This window comes from Stegastes partitus, unplaced genomic scaffold (genome assembly GCF_000690725.1).
Source record: "Stegastes partitus isolate 25-593 unplaced genomic scaffold, Stegastes_partitus-1.0.2 Scaffold2068, whole genome shotgun sequence".
Lineage (NCBI taxonomy): Eukaryota > Metazoa > Chordata > Actinopteri > Pomacentridae > Stegastes > Stegastes partitus.
This window is the reverse complement of record NW_007579799.1, coordinates 62,710-86,883: the sequence shown is the minus strand read 5'-3', so window position 1 is coordinate 86,883 and position 24,174 is coordinate 62,710. Positions and strand designations below refer to the sequence as shown.

Below are 24,174 nucleotides of genomic sequence, written 5' to 3'. Positions count from 1 at the left end.
ATGGATGGATGGATATTCTCCCCCTAAAAAAATTGTTGTTGACTTCTGCATTGCCATTTTTGTTAATGTATGCTCAAAGAGAGGATTTGTCATAACAGCTTCAATGTTGTTGTTTTTTTGTTTTGTTTTTTATGACACCCATTATTCAGAATCAGAGAATCAGAATCAGTTTTAATGGCCAAGTACGTACATTCCTAGGGCTGTTGGTGTCGCCCTAGGAATGAGCAAGGAGACTAATAGAAATAGGAAAATAAAAAATAAAAATAAACTAAAATAACTGTAGAAAGAAAAAATAAAATAAATAATAATAAAAACTAAAATAAGATAACAAATAGATACAAGATTAGAGACTCTTTGATCTACATGTCCAGTATAAAAAATTGTAAATCAATGGCATGCTAAGAAATAACATTTTGTCTCTTTTCAACCAAACAATACAAACAATTTAAATGAAAGTACCTGATATGGCAATCTAAAATTTCACAGATACCATTTTAAATATCCATAGTTTATGATTTTAAAAAAAAAATGGTTCAAGCAAATCAGAGCTGGTCGAGCAGAAGGCCCCATTTTTTTGTTTGTTTGTTTTGTTGTTTTGCTATTTGTGTGCCACCCCAAGACCTTCATTGACCCCCTCATCTTCGCCCCTGCTTCGGTATGCGCCTGCGCAGTCTGTGTGCAGCACAAACCGTTGGTTTTAGCGGCTGCAGCGAGCGTTACTCAACGGAGCCCTCTGATTGGTCAGCGGCTCACTCCCAAACCCCTCCCCCCTCTGTCCCCGCAACTCAGTCAGCAGGCAGCCAGGCAGCCAACGTCTCAGCGGCGAGTTTTCGGGCAAGTTATCAAACAAAGGTTAGTAAAACAACCCTCTGTTTTTAACACAAACCCTTCGAGTATTGGTACATGTAACATTTGTGTCGTTTTCTGTGCTATTTGTTTCGGCCACAGGCTGAAAAAGGCCCGAAAATGAGTCAGTTTAAAGAGCGCTTCGTGACTCTGCTCCACGAGAAGAACTTGGTGACAGATCAGTTGGCGACGCTGGAAGAAAAAACGGGAGTGAAGAGAGAATATATCGCCGTGGGTATGTCAACAACACACGAAAACAGGAGAAAACATAGTTTAACACCTGTACTTTGTACCATACTGGAGATATAATTGAGCTTATCGTCAAAAAAAGAAAAAAAAACTCGGTACACCCTTCATGTTAAGCAAACAAGCCGACGTTAGCCGGTTTAGCTGATAAGTTACCATTCAAACCGACTGGCACACTGCTGTGGTCACAGTGTTGCATGACTACGTGTCTTCTCAGTGTGGTTTCATATCCTGTGACACTGTTAGCTGTCTCATTTTTATTGCCAATATACCAAAGTTCAACCAGCTCAGGCCTTTATGCTGCATTGCAAGATTAGAGATGGTGTATCATCCCTCTAATGCACCTATTTCGAAATATTGCTGCTTCTAGTATCCCAGATCCACCACCAGCTGGTCCTCAGGGGGGTATTTTTATCACGTCCTGAAATACCCAGTGCAAGGCAAAGATGGAAGTACATTCTAGGATGACTGGTTATTCAGCTGTAAGCTGCTCCCCCAATTAGCTTTTGGGAGTTGTGTTTTGACACAGCCCTGTAGTCAGTTTGCACAGTAGAAGTCAATAAAGGCGAGAGACCTCAGGCAAGTTTTTCTACAATGCCACTCAGCTGCAGGAAGCATGTCAGCCAGGGTGACCTACATTCAAATCCACTGTCTTTATTCCAAATCGATCAAAACAGATGTGTGTTCACATTTAAATAACCAATTTCAGGGTCAGAAAATATGTGAATGTTGGATGCTACATATGAAGGATTTCTGTTTTTAGCTGCATTAAGTCAGACATGGATCACAAGTCTGCTGGCAAAGAACTGTAGATTTTTTGTTCAAAGAGAAAAGTTACCCCAACAATAAATCTGGACTGTTATTGGACTAACTAAAATGTATTAATAAATTCCTTTTAATTTACTTTATTGGAATCTTGTCTAAAACAAAGTTGCAAAACACTTTACAATAAAAACATATAATAAAAGATATAAAACTCATATCTTAACATTTAACAATTTACAGGTTTTTAAATAACTACAAGAGTTACCATCCATCAGGAAAAGCCAAACGATAAAAGTGAGTTTTAAGACGAGATTTTATACTTTGCAGCAAAGTCTGCTCCACTTTTGGTGACAAGAAGTGAATCAGGAAACACTGGTAACTGTGCAAGAGTATCTCAAGCAACGATTACATTCATTTTAAGTTCATGGATCAGATTTTAGTGGCTGATATTGTTATTCGTAAGTCTAAAAACATGTAAAAACCATTATGTCCTCAGATATAATTTTTTTTTAAAAACCTAATAAACACAAAACATTTTGGTAAGGATCCTTCAGATTTGATTATTTAATGCCTTCAGCATGACACTGAACAACTGAAAAGTGAATGTAGAGCTCTCTGCTAGACAAATTATGTAATGGATAACCCTGTAAACTAGAGCTCATATGGACCGCTGATTAATTTCAATGAACTAAACTGATAAATTGTTTTCTGTGATGTGCATTTTTCACTTCTTTCTGTTTGACATCTTATAGAACAAGTGAATAAATAGTTAATTATAAAGCAATAGGCAGATAATGAAGGCAATTGCTGTGGTTTCTTAAAGTACAACAAACATATATTTCGCATTTCTATTCTGCACTTCATTGCCTTTTCTATGATGCTGTTGTGAGGCGATAAGCTGATATAAGCTATCATGTGGTCAGTAAATGTCAGTGTTGCAGATTCAGCTGCTGATTTTAATCTGCATTCAAATGCTTAAATGTTTTTGCTCTACACCTACCACAAAAATGACTAGCAAAACAAATAGCAGAGATTTTTTGTAAATACCACCAAACTTGTCTCTACCTTGCATTTAACACAAGGTAGAACCAGACAGAGCAGCCAAATTATACCACGTCTTGTCCTGCTTGTGGAGATGTATTGTTAGTGTCATGTGAACTTGAGAAAATAGCCATTCATTTGTTTCTTTGGCCACATTTCAGGCGTGTTATAAATACTGATGATGAGTTTCAGTTTGTTCCTGTTGCCTCACTGTAAAGTTATGTTGTACTTTGCCTTTGTCTGAGCTAGTCAGAGGAACAAGGTTACAAAGCTGCTGAGAAACATCTCGAGTTCATGCTGACTCTTGTGACGCCTCAAAGTGTGAAGACCAGTGTGCTGACTGGAGTAGAGACGGCTCATCTGTACTATGCATGCAGCCAGATGACTTACTGTTAGTGGTTATGAACTTCATGTTTTTAAAGCCAACTTCAACCTCTCACCCACTGTACTCATAACAATGGGGTTTTGTGATAATTTGATGTTAAGCGGAACTGGATTTTCAGCTGGACTGCCGCTACCCTGTAATTAGTATGCTTGAGACATATTTTACAAGATTACACAACTGTGTAGTGACTTCTGACCCTTATTTTCAAGTTTTCCACAAGAAAGACATCATGTCACATGGATGCATTCATTGTTCATTGTCTTGGAGCACTTGAACAGTTTGTTGCATAGAAGAAAATATCTAGCAGTGAATTTTTTTATGAGTCATCACTGACCAATTAAACACACCAGTTTATCATTTCCAGATGCAACACTGCTGCTCTGCAGACTGGAGCGTTTGTAAGCCAGTGTCTTTGTTCGCTTCACTTTCAACCAGTTCTGCCACTTTGCCTGGATTAGAGGGAGCTGGGTAGACAGAATTGCACAGATATTTGTGTATGAGCTGCGACAAACAAATGAGATGTAAAGAGCAGGCGGTAGTTACAGCAGCATCAAAGGCTTTTAGTGCTTTGAAAGCTGTGCGTCTCCATTATGCTCTTGGCATTTGTCATATTTTAATTTCATATCAGCACTTGTGTTTTGCATAAATTTGAATGATATATGGTGTTGCTGATATCTACAGAAGCTTATGGATCAGTCTTTCTTCTTGTCCTAGTTTACCTTAAACCTGGTTCCCAAAGAAACACCATCTGAATATTGAAACTGGGAGTGTTCCAAAAATATACATATATAAAACTGTCTCTGCACATTTTGAAAGAACAGAATCTCCCTTCTGCAAATAGAAGAGAAAAAAACTGATTAATTTGGAGAAATTTAGAGAAGTCACTAATGGCAGAAGTGGGTAGGTGAAAAGAGCTGGCCACACTGCAGTGGACTGTATGTTTTTTTTGTAAAGTCAGCATCTCGCTGTCAGCCAGCCAGCAAGCTGTTTAAGCCTTTGAGGGATTACAGTAAGCAATGCAGCCAAAGTGGTGTTGTTAAAAGTAAGCAGCAAAAGCTCTGTTCATATATTAATCAATAAATTAAATTACTTTCTAAAACTTACTTTAAAAAGAACAAAGCTGTTAACTTAAAGTTTCATATTTCCAGTTCTAACCTGCTGCTTTGCTTAGTTTTACTATAGTTTATTATATTTTGGGTGTTTAATTTGGTTGTTTTCTCTACTTGTCTGTGTGGTGTTATTGAATGTGTAAATTCAATTATATGTTCATTACTGTACATGATCATTTTAACAGTAGAACTCCTCACTATATTTAATTTACTTCAACATGACGGCAACAAACCCAACGCTGAACATTGTAGGCATCATAAAAGTACACTTACTTTGGCTGTTGTTTTCTTTAATTATCTCTTTGGCTATAAAATGCTGGTAAACATTAAACAAAAACGTCCATTTTCACTTTCATAGGTCTTCCTATTGCTTTTATTAACAAACCTATGACAATGCAAATTCCAAAGATATTTAGTTTAGTGTTATATGACAAAAATACATCAAATCTGCACATTTGAGAAGCTGGGCTTACGTTTGGAAATATGTGTTGCATTTAAAGGCATCTGTTTAAATCTCTTTGTACATTACACGCATACTGTAGTGCAACTGATGTTTTAAGTCATGCAGAAGTTGTGGTATTTGTGGAATCTCTCACTTACTTTGGCTCCGTGGACTTGAGCTGCATAGTTGGACATAACTGTGTGAGCTTTGAGGTGTATTGAAAGTCAGCCTCTTCCACTGGCTGGACTTGAATGTCAGTGTTTGACTTGTATGTGGTGCTCCTCCTCATCCTGGTGCTGTGCAGCCTGGAGATCCTGCTAACAGACACACTTTGACAACAAATTAATGTGGCTTGACATGAGAGGTGTTTGTCAAGTAACCGGATAACCTCCCCCTCCCCCTCGTGTCGTGCCGTCTGCTCTCACCTCACTTGCCTCCTCTCATCTTTCTCTCTGCAGGTATTCTGGGTCTTATCGGGCTGTATCTTCTCTTTGGTTATGGAGCCTCACTACTCTGCAACCTGATCGGCTTTGCCTATCCAGCATATTTCTCGTATGTATGAAGTCACGCTTACTTGAATACCATTCACATTTTCTTCTGTTTCTTTCCTTTATGAACATATAGTTCAAAGTCAGTTCGCAGACAACTAGAGTTGCATTGAAAAGCACATTTATATCAAACTATTAATAACTGTGGCCCTTCCCAGTCAGGCAGTATGATAATATCAGAGCTTTATGACCGACACATCCAAATGGAATGCAGTCGTTGTTAATTATTAAGTGTAATTGATTAGGTGTGTGGTTTTTGTGCTGCATATCAAAATATGTTCTGTGCAAAAGGTCATTTTTGCCTTTTGTAATACAACTGAGACTTTTACTTTATGGTTCGCTGACATTGGCTGATTGTACCTCATCTCAGCTTGTCACCATTGTTTGTCACATTCAAGTATATATTAAAAGACAAAGGTGTAAAGGATAGGCTCTGATTTTTTTTTTAAAGTCTGTCAACACACAGCTGCATGCATGCGTGCACACTGAAAAAATGTCCTGGTTACTGCAATCATTTTTCCTCTCCCTGCTGGCTGTAGTGATGTCCTTGAACTGTTCTCCTTTAGTAAAAAATGGTTTCTATGTGGAACCGTTCCACTGCTGCAGCTCAACAAAGAGAACACTGTCAGCAACACAAAAGAAGAGTTTGTGTGAAAAGGCCAATATTGGAAAATACTCACTCACTGAGGCTAGCTTAGCTTGTGAATGTATTATACACAGAACAATGACTTCAGATTTTCAAACACGCCAACACAGAGCAGGGATGGTTACTGTTGCCACCAACTGTTGATGTGCTGTTAACAAATATGAGAGACACCTGACAAAATTTAAACTAATAAGATATGGTTCTCCTGTGGACTTCTTATTATAAACCAACTTCTTTTTAAACAGTCAGCTCACTACAATTAAATGGTGTGTACTCTTCAGGCCTGAAGCATCTTGACTACATTCCCTACTCTATAAAGAAGTACAGGGATTTTTGGAAAACAACATGCATGATACACACATAATGCAGGTAGCTGTCCTGTCAGAAAAAGCTTGCTCTGCAGTCCAGGATATCACTACTTAGAGTTTGGACTTGAACTTTATGCACCATGAATGTTGTTACCTCATCAGGTCATTAGCTCAAACTTATCATTCTGCCCTTTCAGCATCAAGGCCATTGAGAGCAAAGTTAAGGAGGATGACACACAGTGGCTGACCTACTGGGTTGTTTACGGAGTCTTCAGCATTGTTGAAGCCTTCTCTGACATCTTTCTCTCCTGGTTCCCATTTTACTATGCTGGCAAGGTAAGCTCACCTTTTTAGTTTGTGGAGTGTTTTTTATGGTACTTTTGCTGTTTAAATTCTTTGGCTCCTCTGTATGAAACTGACAACAAACTTAAGTCTACTCACATGATCAAACCAAAAGCTGTCAGCTGTGTTGAATCACGAGGTTTGATGTCTGCAGGCCTTGACTTTGATGCTTGCTAGCACTGCACTCTTGTGGACACATTGCGTAATGGCAGAAGAAGGAATCTGCTGCATGCAGAAGGGTGCATTATGCTACATACAAAATATGCATTTTAAGAAGGTTTTGATTATGTTGTCTGTTCATACTGGGAAATTATAGTCCAAAAAAAATTAGTATGCAGATTGGTGGACACTGTCATCTGATGATACACTGAACAAGAAGAAATATTGAATACTTGTGAGACAGCTCCAAGAACCCAGTTATTGAAGCTTTTGCAACACTGTTTACTGTCTTTGTTGCAGTAAAAACCAACGTTGTAGTTATATGCGCATCTACGTGCATGTAAATGTATTGTACCTTTTTTTTTTTATGGAATTGGGACACTGCAATTCTCATCAGTTTCACTAGAAGTGGTTCTCACCATTTCATTTCCCGTTTGATCTGGGACACGAGTTTCTCTTCTGTAGTCTGGAAAAGTAGTAATCTGTGTCATGAGACAAAGTGACCCCACACATCAGAGAGCTCCGCTTTGACCATTCAGAGTCACATCCCCGTGCAATTGTTTCAACCTAATTACCAAGATCGCCCTTGCTCGCCTTCAGTAAGATGGTTTGCTTTCAATGAATAAACTTAGTCCTGGAAAAATAGGACTAGTCAACAATGTCTCATCCAGTGCAATGGGTAAATTAAGATAGGCTTGTCAACACAGCAGCAATACAATACAGCACACATTCTAGCAAAATGCCAACACTGCTCTTGTTAATTGCACACAGTTTATGTATCACAGGGCTGCTGCTTACAATTATTTTCATTATTGATTGAGCCTTACATTTTCTTTAATCATGTTTACTGATTAGTCTGTAGACTTTGAAAATGTTAGATAATACACAAAACTAATTTCCTGTCCACGGTGACATCATATTACTTGTTTGTTCCGACCAACGCACCAAAACCCAAAGTTCTTCACTTTGTTATCACTAAAGGTAAAGAACCTAACATCAGTCCCTTTAGACAGCAGCACGATGTCTGAGATCTGCTCTCTGCTCTCTCCTCAGTGTTTGTTCCTGATTTGGTGTATGGCTCCAGTGACGTGGAACGGTTCCGAGATCTTGTACAAGCGCGTGATCCGGCCATTTTTCTTGAAACACCAGGCTACCATGGACACCATGGTCAGCGACCTGAGTGCCAAGGCTAAGAACATAACTGAGACCGTCACAAAGGAGGGTGAGCTGGCCGCTGTGTACATGCAAGTAGAGCCACATTTAATTACTGCATGCAGCAACGTATTGATTCAGTCGACAAACCGGTGCATCACCTCACACATTATTCACACTGTAGTTATACACCCTCAAATACAGCAATATTTTTGCACTTTCCTTGTTTTTTTCTTAAGTTTACAGTCTATTTTTTCTTCTCTGTTTATTCCATCAGCTGTTAACCGGGCCCTCGTCCACGACAAAGAGCAGTGAGAAACATGGAAAGGGCCTGCTGTGTATGTGACTGACTGACTGGCTGACTGGCTGTCTGAGTGAATGAGTGAGTGTATGTGTGTATGTATGTTGTTCGCCTTTGGTTTGTCCTCCTCCTTCCATGGCAAAGATGTTGACTGACCCCTACTTCATGTGGTGAAATGAAGCTTCACACTCCTCCCATGAAAATGCATTAAAGATTGTGCATCCACAACAGTTTACGTCCATCGGTACTGCTAAGACAATCGGTTAAACTGTGACTTTTTTCATGTGAAGTGTGACAAAAGAAGCAGAAAGAAAGACATTAATAGCAAAAAAAAAAAGTATGATTGCATACCTGAAAGTTGAAATAAATATGTCAAATTGAGCCATTTGTGACAGAAAACTGAGGCTGGTGGTGCTGGTTGTAAAAACAGGTTGCCTTAAAATGTTTTCATAAACAGCCTTTTTTTATACATTGATAATCAAAACTGGAACTTTTAAATGCCATCAGTACCTTGTTGCTCTCACTAGCCTTATTCTCGTATGTGCCCAGCAGAATTTAAAGTCTGTTTGAGCTATTGGGAAGGTTTTCAATCTTTAACAGTAACTGGACAACTCCTGTCTTTTGATATGTCTTAATTTATAATCTCAATAAAACTGGAACCCTGATGAACTAAAGGTTTCTGTGTTTGACTTTAAACTTGCGGATTTATTTCTGTTCTTTCAAGGGCCCCTTTTTCCAAGCACCTCACAAGGTGGGAAATAGGATTTTATTTGGTCCAAATTACAACGTTCACGCTCCAGTGATTTCTGTAATTGTTTTTTTTTTTTATAGCAGTGGCGAGTCGGGGAAATTGTATTTCTGGATCTATAACCTCTGCGGATTTAGTTCTAGTTCATTTTGCTGCACCGATGTTTTTTTTTTATTAATTAACTTTATCTGCAGTAATTGTAAAAGGCGCCTGACTATCTCGCTCTGTGTTTTGAGAAAATTAAAAGTTTCAGTAACCGTTTTTGAAATTGGAATATATCAATTTAACATTCGCTTTAAGTTTTAAATTAAACTAGATGTGGGTTTTTTTTGCATAGAATTAAAGCAGTGAATTGTAATCTCTCTTCAAACATGGCTGTAGATAATGTGTTATTTCAGATGTTTGTGTTGGGATGTTTTTAGCAAGGGAAACACCAGGGCCGCGCTGCCATCCTACGTATCCACTTGATCTTTTGACCCGTCCCTCTTAAGTACATTTGCCAGCATTCAGACAGCCTAACCACCCACACATTAATTTGTGTGCAACTCTGTGTTCACGCTTGAGGGCCTCTGAATTGGAGGCCCTTTGTGTTTGTGCGCTGGATGTAATGCATGGGAAATGGTGGATGTGGAGCCAGTGTGATGGCCACACACCAGCGCAGAGGGAGGAAGTCACCCATCTGGAAATGACTGCCGTGAAGACGCGCCTGCTGGGCGTTTGTTGTGCGTGCCCTCGGCCGCCGACAGCTGGCGGGATATCGATTTAACAGAAACGGGACCTAGAAACCAATTATTGCATTGTGTTGCTGTTTGGGTTTGATCCACAGAGTGTGTATTAAGTGTGTGGGGCCTGTAGTGGCATTACAAAAAGAGCTGAAGGGAGAAAGCATGTCTTATACATACACAAGTATTTTCCAGCCACCTTATTTCTACGAGCAGCAGTGATGAATTCTAATGACTGTGGCCGTTCTTTTTCTTCTCACGTAGCACCGCCAGCAGGTCAGAGTTTTCACTTATTCTGTGAAATATGTCAACATCTACTTGGCTGATTGGGACAACGTTTTCTACAGACAGTCGTGGTTCGCACTTGGTAAATTCTAGCAGTTTTGTCGTCCGATATGCTTCCAACTAGCTAGTTTGGAGTGAAATACCTTAAGTATTGTAAGGCTTGCTAGAAACTAGATATACACATCCCTGTTCCCATCCATCCATTATCTATACACCGCTTAATCCTCATTAGGGTCATGGGGGGCTGGAGCATATCCCAGCTGACTTAGGGTGAAGGCAGGGGACACCCTGGACAGGTCACCAGTCTATTGCAGGGCTACACTTAGAGACAGACAACCAAGCACACTCACATTTACACCTACGGACAATTTAGAATCACCAATTAACCTTGTGGGAGGAAACCCAAGAACCCGGAGAGAACCCACGCTGCACGAGGAGAACGTGCACACTCCATGCAGAAAGATCCCAGGTGTCCTCACCAGGATGCAAACCAGCGACCCTCTCGCTGCGAAGCAACGGTACAAAGGACTGAGCCACCTTGCAGCCCATCCCCGTTCCCCAAAAGGTGAATTTAAAAGAAAATCACAGTCTTCTGGTTAAATATGTGGCCCTGCTGTATGTTGTTTTTTGCTGGGGCATCTGCACATTTAAAAGCATTGAATTATTTTCCTTCAGCAAACATCTCAGAAAGTTTTTGTTTACAGAAGTATTGAAAATTAACAATAATCCCAGTTTTGTGAAGCTGTTGTGCTAGATGCTATCCTGTTTTGTTTTGTTTTTTTACAGATGAACAAACTGGTAACAAAATGTGCATGTCAGCTTCAGTCTCATTTTTGATTTATGATTTAAATCTGACTCCGCGTACCCAAGCCGATTTTTTTTAAGTCTACATTTTCTTGCACAGTCTCTCCTCCTTCTTAAACCTACATCATCTTCACCGCATATTACAACCACTCCTACTTTCAATAACTTTAATAACCATTTTAGTATCTGCATCTATTTCCAGGTTTTCTTCCACCCCCTGCAGTTCTCCTGCCGGCCGACAGAGGGGGACAAACTCAAGGCTGTGCGGACGGTGGAGTTGGTGAGTCATACAGTGAGACCATCACGTACAGACAGCACGGCTCAAAACAAGGCCTGGTCTGACTTGGCCATGGGCCTGAATTAGCACCAGGGAGAGGCTTATTCACGTTTATAATTGCGATATTAACCGAAACCAGTGACATTTTCTGATGGATGCCGGCGTGGGCTGAGAATTCAAAGTGGGCTGATGCACCTCTAGTATATGGGATCTTATTTGTCATTAATTTTCCCATTAACTAAGAAGCTATTTTGCAACATTATGTAGCTTTTAGGATGCGCGTCCTGCTGCGTTCACTGCATTCGTGATTAACTTGCGCTGTCCACGGTGCTGAAACACAAAAGAGGTCGCTGTCCGTGGTGCTGATCTGGAATCATTCAACCAAATGATGCCATAATACTCATAATAATACTACAACTATTGATAAGATCAAATACCAAAACATTTAACCCTGTCATTTCACTATTTTAACATCATTTAAACCTGATTCGTACTGTGCTTCTACATCATGTCATAAAGTAGCTTGAGTGTTATCAGAATGTAAAATAACACTTAAATTCCACACCTGACCCCACCAAAAAAAAATAATCTAATATTTATGACCTTTTACCCTCACAAAATTCCATTCATCACTTTTGGTTTGCCTTATCATTTTGTAGCTCCAGGCCAAATGAATCTGGCATCAGTCTGCCATGGCTCTGGGGAGATCTATCTGATGGTGGCTGCACTTGGCTGTGGCTGAAATATTGACTGAATCGTTTGGGAATGACATGAGGCTCTGCTTAGGTTGCAATTTCTGACTATAAGTTTCATTTTTCTTTCTTTCTTTTTTTAATTTTTTTTTTTTCTTTTGCTGCTCAGGGACCCACAATTTGTTAACACCTCTATTTGGCACATATAAGTTGATTATAGCATTACATATGGGTATTTAGTTTTTATTAGTGATGCCATATTTTTTTCAATTTTGTTCTCATTCTCAAATTCCCACACCTGCGGCCTCCACAAAAGGAATTTTTAAAACAAGAAAAATCCCTTATTTTGCTGCCATCCAACCACTAGGAAGTGTATGAACTGAGAGAAAAATCAAGTGTGGACAGAAAAGGGAGAGGGCATAGCACCTCCCACGTCCTATCTGCGAGAAAGAGCGAGAGGGAGAGAGACAGAGAGAGAGAGAGAAAGAGAGAGAGAGTGTGTCTGCTGCCTGCCTGCCTGCCTGCCTGCCGTGGTGGTGTTGGAAATCGGACGACATGAGCTCTACATGAACCGCGTAAAATGCTTTAAGACGCTTTCGGCGTTTGTCTCTCATCCTCCTGAACCAAGGACGAGCCCGAAGAGGAGCTGTACTTCGCGACCAGGTACGGAGATGCTGCTTCATCCCCGCATCTTTACGAGGAGATTAGATGTTGGTATTCAGTGGCGTAACCGCGGTTTCCTTCTGCCTGGCTGCCTGGCTGCTGTGCGCACACGATTTCCTGCTGTCCCTGCGCAAAAAATCGCTATTTTTCTCTATCCGTCCCGTTGTTTTTTTTAAAATGCGTCCTATCACATTTTGTGTTCGATAACCTCGGTCGTGTGCGGATTGCATACTGTAGCCTATGCCCAGCACAGCCATATTGGCAGCCAGCGGGAGGAGGAGGAGGAGGAGGTGGATGGGAGGGAGGGAGGGATGGATGGATGGGGAGAGCAGAGATGTGAGGGTGTCGGGATTTTCATATGCTTTGAGGAGTAAAGGGAGGTGGAGGAGGAGGAGGAGGAAGGATGGCTGGAGGAGGGGGAGGTGGTGGGGGGGACTGCGAAATGATGGCACCGCTGCGAGATGGCGATCCTCTGGTATTTATGAATGAACCGAGCAGCAGGAGTAGGGTGGTCTGTAATGGCGTTGCGCACCAATCTCCAAGCCTCCCCCCCCCCCCTTCCTCTCCCTCTCCTACCACCACCTTCTCCTCCCTCCCTCCCCACTTTCTCCTGACTATACAGTCGAGGCGGAGATGCGCGTCAACATCCAGCTATACACTAATAATGACGCCTGCGTGACGCATAAAGCCCGATTTCTGTGTGGAAATGCTTCGGTTAATCCTCCATCTGGATGCATGTTTCTCCACGTCTCCTCCTCCTCTTCCTCCATGTCTGATGGGCTGTTTTTTTTGTTTGTTTGTTTTTTAATTCATTTTGTTGCTGTGGACCATGCATAGAGAGGAGAGCCGTCATATGACATGCGAAGGGGGGAGTTGTGAATCATTTAGACCCTTTCTGTGCATATGTATGTGACTCAACTTCCTGTATGCATTGAGCACTGCCAGTCATGGGTGTGTGTGTGTGTGTGTGTGGGTTGCAGGGTTTGAGAGCAAAGAGGAGGAGATGTATGGCAGTAAATCCTGCGAGTAAAGCTTTAAAGAGTGTGCTTCAGAGCAGCATAGAGGCTGTATTAAAAACGTGCATGTGTTGGAGGATAAATGGACATGTGGGCAGGGGGGGAGTCTGTCGGTCGGTCTGTCTGTCTTGAATGGCCACAGCACAGTTGCATAAGAACACTTCTCAGTGCTGAGGCAGGACAAAGAAATGACTCAATACATGGTAACAAGCAACACCAGAGAAAGAGAGAGGCGGTGATGCTTGTGATGCTTGTGATGATGTTCGAGATGAGATCTGGTTGATCAGAAAAAAAAAAAAGGATGTGAGATACCCAATAGAGATGAAGAGAGAGATGCAAATATGTTTCCTGCAACATTTTAATCAGCTAACAAGAACAAAATGAGGAAAGGGGACTAATAAAATACCAACACACCCAGAAGATGCAGAGACACACTCATTAGAGGAAAGTTGTTTGCTTTATATTTAAAAAGATCTCCCTGCTATTTTGAACAACCTTTAATGCAATTATTGGAGCTGTTGTGTAGTTGTTGTGTTGGATGGCTGCCATTTGTCAATGAAAGTTTGTTTCTTGGAATGAGAATATTCTGTTCAGTGACCTGGAGAATCAAATCTACAATATATATTTTTTTAAACACAGGTTTCCTCAGTTGTTTCTTGACACTCACAACATCATATTTAACCAAGCATCTCTGTGTTGGTATTTTAAATCGACAATAGCCACCAAATATAATATCAGGTTTGATTTAGTCAGTGCAGAAACCAAAATGGATTCTGAATTCAAAAAGGAGCTTCAGCTGAGGCCTTGTCTTCGCCTGCTCATTTTTATTGATAAAAATAGTTAAATGTTGTCTCCTCTCGATGTTTAAGTCTGTTGCTTTGACAGCACAAGTCTAGTCAAGCGCAGCACCACTGTTGAGTACCTCTGCGCTATATACTGCATAAAGTCTGCCTCCATGCTGGAGCAGATCAATGCTAAAGTGTTTTAGTTGTTTTGACGGCATCAGCTCATTTGAAAGGTTCATATAGTCTTCATTATTCATGACATTAGGGAGGATTTTCTTGGTCTTGTGCCGAACTAATTGCAGGCCAGGATGCCTGCTCTGGTCCATTATGTAAACCATGACCTCACGTTTTATTTGACATTTTGTGCAAATACCAGCCATTCATTTTAAGACAAAAATACCATCCGTCTTTAAATCGCTTCTTTTTGTATTATAAGACGCTAAGAAAAAAAAAAAAAGTATCTTGTGTTTGTGTTTTGGATGAGGAAAAAAGTTAGAGGTCAGTTTAATCCCAGCTGCATCTCAAACAGTGTGCAGCAGGATTCCCTCGTTGTTTCTGCTTTTAACCATCTGTGTTGTTATCAGACCTGGATCAACTGGTATTATAAAGGAGGGGGGGGGGGAAGAGAAGCTGCGCTGAGTTGATCTTGACTGTAGAAAACCAGTGGAGTCAATCCAAAACTACCAACCCTGTCACCATCTGTCACTGCAGGCAGGCTTCTGCAACACACTCCACCGGCCTGTAATTAGTGCTTCGCTCAGGTCAGGGCCTTCATAGCCTCTAAGAATAGGCTTCCTTAAAAATAAAAATAAAAAAGTAATAATAAACCTGAATACATTATGTGAACTTTGGAAAAACAAGCATGGCTGCTCGTTTACCAGTGCTAGAATCTGAATTTCTTTACTCTTCTTTGGTCCAATCCTGTTCTTATTAGCCAGGTGCTTTTGTGTCTCCCAGATTGCCAGGCTGAGGCATTAGTAGGGTCTTATGGAGAGGCCAGACGGAGCAAGTCAGTGCTCCCCAGGTCACACTAATACTCAGTGCTAATACACACTCAAAGACTAATTACATGGGGATGTTACACTCAGTCCTGTGTAAAACTGCTGCACAGAAGCAGCACGATCATGGTTACAATGTCTGATTACAGCTCAGGAATCAATCTGCCCAAGAGGGGAATGTTTTCTTCTTAAACTGAGCGTGCTGTTTTATATATTTTCATTTACATATATTAGGGACTAATTGCAGGTAGAGGGATCTTCATAGTAGCCCCATGTGTTACCAAATCAGCCATAACTGAATTCTAAAACTGAGAAATGCAAATCATCCAGGCAAAAGCGAAGCTGTTTTGCATACGTGTGAGGTTTTTACCACTTGTTTGTTTGAAGGATCCTCATTAGTCGAGTGTCATAGCGATCAGCTAATTTTCCTGGCATCCAAACATGACATAAATTGCATAACAGGTTACATATGATGAACATTAATTGTATATTAGCATACATAAAATTGCATCAAGTTCAAAATAAATGCAAAGCTTACATTAATATGATACATGCATACATTTGGATAGAATTTAGTTTTAAAAATGTATTTATAGATGATGAAGAAAGAGAATTATACAGTTTTGGACTATGAAATAAACCCAAATATGGGAAACTAGCACAGAATTCTACCTCCTGCTCTTCAGTCTATCATCTGTGTATAAATAAATGCACCTCACATTCTGTTTAAATGATTCTTTCTTATTTATAAGGTAAATATTAGGGGGCAAATTGTTATTGCTTTGTTTCTTCAGTTAGTTTTTGGGCTGGATACCACAACATGGCCATTGCTGGCAAGTCTGATGATGTATGTTATTGCAGAAAGTAATCAGATAAAATATAAATACTGGCATCTTTTTCTAACAATCTAAAAACTACAGTTACTCCTAATGAAAAACTCACAACTCTAAAATGTCAGTGTTTCAACAACAACACAAAAACTGTCCATTTTTGACTGGATTATGACAATTTTGTTATTTAGTAGCATCTATTTGGCATCATTTTGTAAAACTGGTGGCTGTAGCAGTTCCTTATTCTAATGATATATTGGCCTTCTCGTCTTACAGTGCCAGTGTCCTTGTACAGGAAAAGTAGTCGTTCAGTCAGAACCCACAAAAAGCTCACAGCGGCAGAAGCAACAACGCATTCATGTTTCATTCCTTGTCAAACAGAATCACTCAGGACAAACTTCGCACAGCAAACCGGCGAGTTTGGGTGGAAATTCGGGTCCCTGCTATGTATCTACTTTTGCAAAACCTTCTGCAATTCTATTAATATGCAGCCTTTACTGCTTGTGTCTCGGCTGATATTCCCATGCCGCTGTGTTGGGGTCAGTCCATGCTGAGTCAAAGGGATGCGCAAAGGGGTATCAGAGGGCTTCAGGGTGCATCCAGTCTCATGCGAAGACTGCTGGTAACTTAAGTCCTGGGAATTGGGTCAATGCAGAGCAGGCCACGAGCACAGAGGAGGTTAAGCTCAATGATTAGCTACTAAGCCAAGACCACAGTGCTGCAATCTCTTGGACAGTGTAGTACACATGCTCCACGCACGGACAGCGGTGTATGCTCAATCACGGTATAGATTGAAACTGATGAGGAGCGTATGCACACACCAGCATGTCTGACACACGGCCTTCAAACGCCCCCAGCACACCCACAGGTATCACTGCATGTATATTCTCTCATGTATGTAAACATGTGAATCACATCTGGCCTGAATTAGACTTTACCATTTGTATTATGCAATGTGGGGATGTGATGCAAATGAGAAATCTATATTTGAAATGTCATTTTATGAATGTTTTATTCCAAATCAGGTTGTAAGGTTAGGTTTCTACACTTGCACTGATTAGCTGATTGATTTAGCAGACAGGTAGCAGGCAGTCATTTATACATGTGTAGAGGTGCACAGATGCAGGTATAGCTTGGTTTCAGAATCTAGTTTTGGCAGAGAAATTGTTTCATATATTTGCAAACATGCTCATTCATTTTAAAGAGTTAGAAAAAGAAATCAAAGCCACTCTCATATCCGTCAAATATGAGGTTGCAGCCAGATAGCATAGCATAACATAGCATAGCTTAGCATAGCACAGCATAAAGACTGGAAACAGGGGAAACAGCTAGCCACTAAGTTTCGCCTAAACTGTACAAAAACCCAGTATAAACCTTAATTTGTGCTTTTGCAGGGCTCATGTGCAAAACGATTTCTTGGCTCGCCGTGTGCACAGATGTTTTGCACTCTGCTTATCTGCAAATTGTGATCCTTTGCTCAGTGCCAGCCTGCTCATAGGAGAAAGGTCCTGATCTTTTCATCTAACACTCGACAGCTACAAAGAGAATTTCCCAAAATGTCAAACTACCCCTTTAACTTCAAAAATGCACCGTCATCTAACTAAAAGTGACACTGCTTCTCCGATTTTCTAAAGAGCAGCCCTTTTTTTCTTTTTTTTTGCAGGTTTTTCATCCGACAGTGAAAGAGTTTGGATTTATTAGAGGGCAAGAAGCAGCTTCAGTAGACAGTCAGATACAAAAAAAAAAGAGATCTAATACTGTAGATTGCATATTCTGTGGAGAAGACCAATTATTCTGATGGATCATGAATATATTTAATAGTTTTCATGTCTATGGATAAAAAAGAAATGTTTCCTTTCTTTGCATCATCGCACACTGACGCAGACAGAAGAATATGCAGCTTTTCTTTTTTTTTATTTTTGGAAAAAAATGGAGAAACATTCTCACAATTTTTGAGCCTTGAATCAAATCCAACAAAGACAAACACATTTTCTAGGCCCCTCTTATTGTGTGTGTGTGTGTTTCAGCAGGTGGGAGCGCAGTGAAGCAGCAGCGTGACTGAATGTGCGAGACTGGATCAAAATCTATAAATTGAACCTCTACAGTGTGCTCGAACCTAATGAAAACACCCAAGTCTAAAAATTGCCTGGCTAAAAAAACCGCAGATTAATCCCAACGGTGAAACGCAGACACTTGCAAAGACCTGATGTGTGCACACAGAACAGTGGAATCTTCTGCTCGACTGCACCGACGCCGACACACATAACCCAGTCTGATAGAAAAACTTTGTGCAGGTTCCAGACATTGTCATGACGAGCGCGCAAAGTCAGAGGATATTTCAGAAAAGCCCCGCGGCTGATAATCTGTTGATCCTGTAAAACACTCATCGCCAAATAGCCCTGTATCCACAGCATTCCAGTGTGCGCAGCCTGATTAAAACCCCCTTTCTCTACAAGATACCATGGGACCGCTTTGTGGGTGTCTATTTAATCACGCTCTTGATCTGTTGAATGGCATTGTGTTTGATGTTGGTTAATGCGCTTCCTTTGTGCCACTGCGTAAGTGGCTCTCTTGAGGGAAATTATGTGCATATTTTTCGCTAAAGGTGACATTTCCTCGCTCGCTCTGTGAAGCGAACGAGGCTGTGTTGCGTCTATTTTCTGACTGAAGGAGAGAAAAGGGCCTGTTTTGGTCTGTGCCAATGCTATCTGCTAATGGAGTTTGGCTGCACTGCCACAGATGCATTTATAGCGTGCCATTAATTCATTAAGGAACTGCAGTCCTCTGGTTTCGAATAAAACAAGAGAAGAGGAGGGTGAAGGAGAGCGACAGCTTGCGTTTCGGGGTGGGGGGGGAGAGATTGTCATTAATCTCAAAGACCTGGTGTCAAGGACAAATGGTGTGGAAGCGGAAGTACAGTATGTGTGTCACTGTGAGGTTGCACCTGTGTGTGTGCAGTTCTAGCTGCTGACAGAACTGCTAATTTTAGCTCAAGTGGAAAATAAAAAGAGAGAGAGAGAGGTGGGGGACAGAGTGGAGGATGGTTTTGATGAGCAGGATTGTTGTCATGGAGCTGAAATCCACATCCCCCCCTCAAAAAAAAAACAACAAAAAACCCAAACAGGCACCAAGTGAGGCAGGATGGATGACAGACTGACAGCTCCCGGAGAGACGAGCCCCATCGATCAAAACCACAGCGGCCTTAGTTTATTGATCACACACAGCATGGAGACCTGGGGAGCAGAGAGAGCAGGAGACAGAGGAGAAAACAGCTAGAGGAAGATCAGGAAGCAGGTCAAGGAAAGACGCGAGAGTAAAAGGAATATTTGAGCGTGTCAGTATCAAGAGGATGCACAAGTGTGTGTGTCTCCGGTAACCACAGTAGAGCTGTGGACTGTGATTGTGGACTTACTTTTGTGATTTTTGCTTGTAGTATTACATTACAACTGTCAAATTATCTTCTGATCCATGGTATTTTTTTTCAAAGGCAGTTCCCATTTTTTTCATTTTGGTGTTATACTGGCCATACTCTCCATCTCCTCTAATGATATTATACGGCTGATTGGGATTTTCCTCGTTGTGTTTCCTTATAATTGTCAATCAGAACCATTGTATTTTCTCAAAACATAGTTCAAAATCACATTGTGTTATCACTGTCCTGGCCACAGCTTCTATCTCTAATAATAACGCTGTACTCATGAAGTTGCTGAGATCTGGGAAAACACAGCTACACTGCTAAAAATAAACAAAACAGGACAAGAAATCCACAGTTGAGCCAAATTTATTTGGAAGATAAACTGTATAATCACAAGCCAAGCTGTCTGCTGTAATCGTAGGCATCACAGTTTATAGATGACTTTCTTGAGTGTTTGAGATCACCTGACTGAACCGCCGGCTTGTTTACGGTCTGATCTATTATTAGCCCCTCGGAGGAAGCACACTGAGCTGTAAACAAAGCACTGACATAGCAACAACATGAAAAGTAGGTATTTATAGAGGATGTGTTAGCAAACAGTTGCCTAATTACCAATTCAGCGGATACAAAGCAGCATTAGCATTGATTTGGAGTCACGTTTCTGGGGACCAAACAAACGCGATTCTAATATTCACTGTCCTTTTGTTTTGGTCTCTGCCGGCTCCTGAGGGAAATATCAGGCTGTTTAACAGCTAAATGCTCCGCTGTGTGCACCAGCTATAGGCACTGACTGTTTGTCTGTGTGCTGCCACCTAAAAACACGATTCAGAGGGAACCAAAACAGTAATTCTGTGTGTTGTAAAGCCGGAAAAATGAGTTGAGGCTCTGCGGAGCTGAGTGGACTGCAGTGCTGCATGATAATTGACTGTGAGTTTGTCGCTACAAACAACACCTTCCACGTACACTTAGTCATTTGAGCCACAGTCGATATAAAAACTATTGATTATAGCAGTTTTAAAAGGGTGCAACATTGTCATGACCATTAGAGATGATGTCCTAACTGTAACAGAGGCTTAATTGTCTCCAAGAAGGTCAGAAAACTTTGTAATTTGGCTTTTTTTTTTCACCATATTTGTGCATGATTTGTGGTGTGGGTGTGTGTTTGTTAACGTCTGACATAAAGCAGGTCTAAGCAGAAATCACAGTGCAGCTCTGGCAGCTCTGGCCACAATTCTTCAGCGTGACTGAAGGCCTCATTAAAGCCAAGAGTTGGAGGCAGCGCAGATGATAGTCGTTTCTTTTTGGCAGTTTTGACATTTCAAACAGTTTGGCCTTGCTGCGATGCTGCAACCATCAACATGTAGCTCATTGCACAGGTTTCCACTGCTGCAGCCTTTTAAAAAAAACAAAAAAAGAATCTTAATCTGCCAGAATCTTAAAGGGAAATACTTGGATAAAGCATCTGCATCCACTGCTATCTCAAAAAAATGCAGCGTTCATCATCCCTCAAAGGCATCAGAAAGCCAAGATTTTTCCGTTTTTGCCAAGACCAGAGTAAAACAGTTAACAGTCTGCAGGCATAAGAGCAGAAGCCACGGGCTCACCTGTAAATTAACTGTGTGTCGCGTGTTCGGCATGAATATAAAACAGTCTCGTGTCAGTCGTACTTACAGCTCGAGACTGACTATAAAACTCAAGAGGCTCTCCCCGAATCCCCATTTATTTCTTGCCCCTTGACGGATATTAACTAGAACCCGGCAATGCAATTACAGGTGGCTCGCCATCAATAGTGGGTTCCTGCAGAGCAAGCATGACAGAAATCCACTCATTCCATATGGTATTGATGTCAATTTACTGTTTCATTACAGCCGGAGCTTAGAGAGCAGCGAGATGGCATCTGAAGCCGTGTCCTATTATAGGACTTTAAAGCAAGTTTAGAACCACATCAGATAAATAATGCAGCAGACACAATGTGTAATCATGAGCAGACACTCGGCAGTGGCGCGAGCACTTAGAAAGATGGCGATAGATTATGTGTGAGGATGCTGTTCGGATGCATATGCATGAGCTGCAGCAGGTATTACTGACGGTGAAGATTTGTTGAGTCCTTCAGCGAGGAGCTGCTGGTTTATCATAGCTATGGAATCCTTTGTGCTCATGCTCTTCACTTAATAATGCATTTATTAACATTTTGATAACCAGAATTGAGTGGTTTGCCGTTGTTTCATTGTGGATTATTATAATCTGTAAAACACACGTTTTGTTTTGAACCCCTGTATTTCTTGAAGATGTGTCTCAAATCAGGTTGAAACAGAACAAATAAACAAGAAACATTGACTAAATTCTAAATTAGATATCTTTAAAATTGCCATTATTGAATTTTACCCCCTCGGGGCAACAAGCCATGAATATACCCTGAGCTTGTAGTTGCCTGTTTACACATCCAGCACATGTGGAGCTACATTAACACTCATTCATCATGTTTTTAACTGAATTTCACTTCAGTATTTGCCCTACTTTGCAGGTTTTTTAATGCTTACCCTTCACGTTATTGAAAATAACAAAGCAAAACATGTTTTTTCCCACTATTACTACTTTTACATCTATATTTGTTGGATTTTTCCTTGGATCAGAATCAGTCTTAGTTGATGTTCAGTTAACAATGTGCTTCATCATACACATAAAATCCAACACAACTGTGCATTTTTGAAGTGTTAGTAATGCTCTGTTACTTCCTGCTTGAGAGGTTTTGATTGAATTTTACTTCTAGAGCCGAGGTGTAGATGTATTGGATTGCATTGTGGTGTACGTGTTTCTGTGTCCGCCCTCTGGAGGCCTGAAGATTATCCTCCTGAACTGTAAGTCCTCTGTGTTCGTCTCCTCCAGGGTTTGCTGCAGTCGCTATCGTTGATAAATGAGGAAAGGCTGGAATGTTTTTTGGGGTTGAAACTGAGAAACTGTGACTCTGCGAAGGGTATTGATTAGGGAAATGTCTGCGTCAGGTGAAACACTTGGAGCCTCACCAAATTCATCCTCTCTAATTTGTACTCTGGCTCCCAGTCAGACCACGAGGATGGATGGATTGCTGTGAGAGCCTCTGGCGCGAGACCACCAGCGCCCCCATTCTGGCTCGTTTCTGCTGCTCCTGCGCCGCCTCGACGTTATTAAACGAATCATTTGCTAAAGTGGTCTTCTCATCATGCTTCTCCTCTCCCTGATGTTCCAGGTGTAACACTGTCTTAAGCCTGAGGGGGCAGAATGCCGGAGCAGAGCAACGACTATCGTGTGGTGGTGTTCGGGGCTGGGGGAGTGGGGAAGAGCTCCCTGGTGCTGCGCTTCGTAAAGGGCACCTTCAGGGACACCTACATCCCCACAGTGGAGGACACCTACCGCCAGGTGATCAGCTGCGACAAGAGCGTGTGCACCCTCCAGATCACAGACACAACAGGAAGTCACCAGTTCCCAGCCATGCAGCGTCTGTCCATCTCCAAAGGCCACGCCTTCATCCTGGTCTACTCGATCACGAGCAAACAGTCCCTGGAGGAGCTCAAACCCATTTACCAACAGGTGGGGAGAGTCTGTGTGTGTTTGTGAACGGCTAAAGGGATTGTAGGCGAGTGTGCACAATAAAGAGGGAGGATACAGTTTGACTGCATTTGTAGACACAGTTGTAAAGACCATGTATGTATATAGCCAAAGCAAACAAGAACTCACTCCCTGATAACATACAACTGTTCACAAGCAACATTGGAAACTACGAATTGAACGCTAATTTAAAATTTTAAAAGCTATTTGCTTGTACCACCACAAAAAGTAGCCGTTTTTCAGTTTGTGGGGTAAATTTATGGAACAGTCTCAGAATGAGCACAACTATAAAACAATTCAAGACAATTTACAAAAAAAAAGACGACTTGAAAAATATAATAATGTGGAAAAGTAAAGGTGTTCTTAAGGTTTTCTAAGAGATGTGTAAATATAAGGTTTGCTGCAAACAGTAAACAGCAGGAGATGAGATGTGTGGACATGTAACAGGTAGGAGTTAGTAAGTTAAACTTCATCCTACTTGTGTTCAGACATTATTGTAGATTCTGGTTTTTGGCGTTTATTGTTTGTGTTTTTCGTTTCATCTTTTTTGTCTGTGATACTGTGGCATGTCTGAAATAAATCTAATAAAGAAGTTAAAAATAAATATATCATGTATATATCAAAATATAGCTTTTTTGTTTTAAATGAAGGAATCATTGAAACACTCTTTGTCAGATTTTCTTCTTTTTTTTTACCGATTTATTGAAAGCCTTCTGGAAATGTGCCACAATCTGTGCTGGTTCACAAATATACATGCAGCAACTTGACTTGTCAGTTTTGGTGATGTGGAAAGCTGTGTTATTTAAATATTCTTGGTGGCGTGACCTCTTAACCTATTTTGAGTGATTCTGAGTGACTACAGCACAACATGTGTTTCAATGATTCCATCGTAGAACATTAGAAGTTATAGGAGTCAATGGAAACATGGTACATGCATGATGGTGTTTTTACAAATGAATGAAAGCTTTTGTTCACAACAGTTTATACATACAGGTATAAGTGTGCATTGATGGGGAGGATAGATAGATAGATAGATAGATAGATAGATAGATAGATAGATAGAT

At 40.9% G+C, this 24,174-nt stretch overlaps 3 protein-coding genes across 3 annotated transcripts in view; all 3 read left to right on the top strand.

The window, feature by feature from the left end:
- Positions 1 to 776: 776 nt before the first annotated feature.
- On the top strand, positions 777 to 8,964 carry LOC103373794 (receptor expression-enhancing protein 5). Its single transcript, XM_008303787.1, has 6 exons — positions 777 to 852; positions 949 to 1,081; positions 5,293 to 5,386; positions 6,534 to 6,672; positions 7,891 to 8,059; positions 8,267 to 8,964. The coding sequence occupies exons 2-6, from the start codon at positions 967 to 969 to the stop codon at positions 8,302 to 8,304; spliced, it is 555 nt and encodes a 184-aa protein (XP_008302009.1). The 5' UTR covers positions 777 to 852; positions 949 to 966; the 3' UTR covers positions 8,305 to 8,964.
- Positions 8,965 to 18,626: 9,662 nt separating this feature from the next.
- The window catches only part of gng7 (guanine nucleotide binding protein (G protein), gamma 7), a 26,787-nt gene continuing 21,239 nt past the window's right edge, over positions 18,627 to 24,174 (top strand). The window contains exon 1 of the mRNA XM_008303784.1: positions 18,627 to 18,637. The gene's annotated coding sequence lies outside the window, so the exon portion shown is untranslated. The remainder of the gene's footprint in view (positions 18,638 to 24,174) is intronic.
- The window catches only part of diras1b (DIRAS family, GTP-binding RAS-like 1b), a 2,510-nt gene continuing 1,119 nt past the window's right edge, over positions 22,784 to 24,174 (top strand). The window contains exon 1 of the mRNA XM_008303782.1: positions 22,784 to 23,092. Coding sequence (XP_008302004.1) covers positions 22,784 to 23,092 — 309 coding nt within the window. The remainder of the gene's footprint in view (positions 23,093 to 24,174) is intronic.

Bases quoted from the DNA above. Each gene is read 5' to 3' on its own strand.
- LOC103373794 (XM_008303787.1), top strand. From the start codon at position 967: ATGAGTCAGTTTAAAGAGCGCTTCGTGACTCTGCTCCACGAGAAGAAC. The intron at 6,673-7,890 runs GTAAGCTCACCT...CTCTCTCCTCAG, and splicing joins CATTTTACTATGCTGGCAAG to TGTTTGTTCCTGATTTGGTG. The intron at 8,060-8,266 runs GTGAGCTGGCCG...TTATTCCATCAG, and splicing joins TGAGACCGTCACAAAGGAGG to CTGTTAACCGGGCCCTCGTC.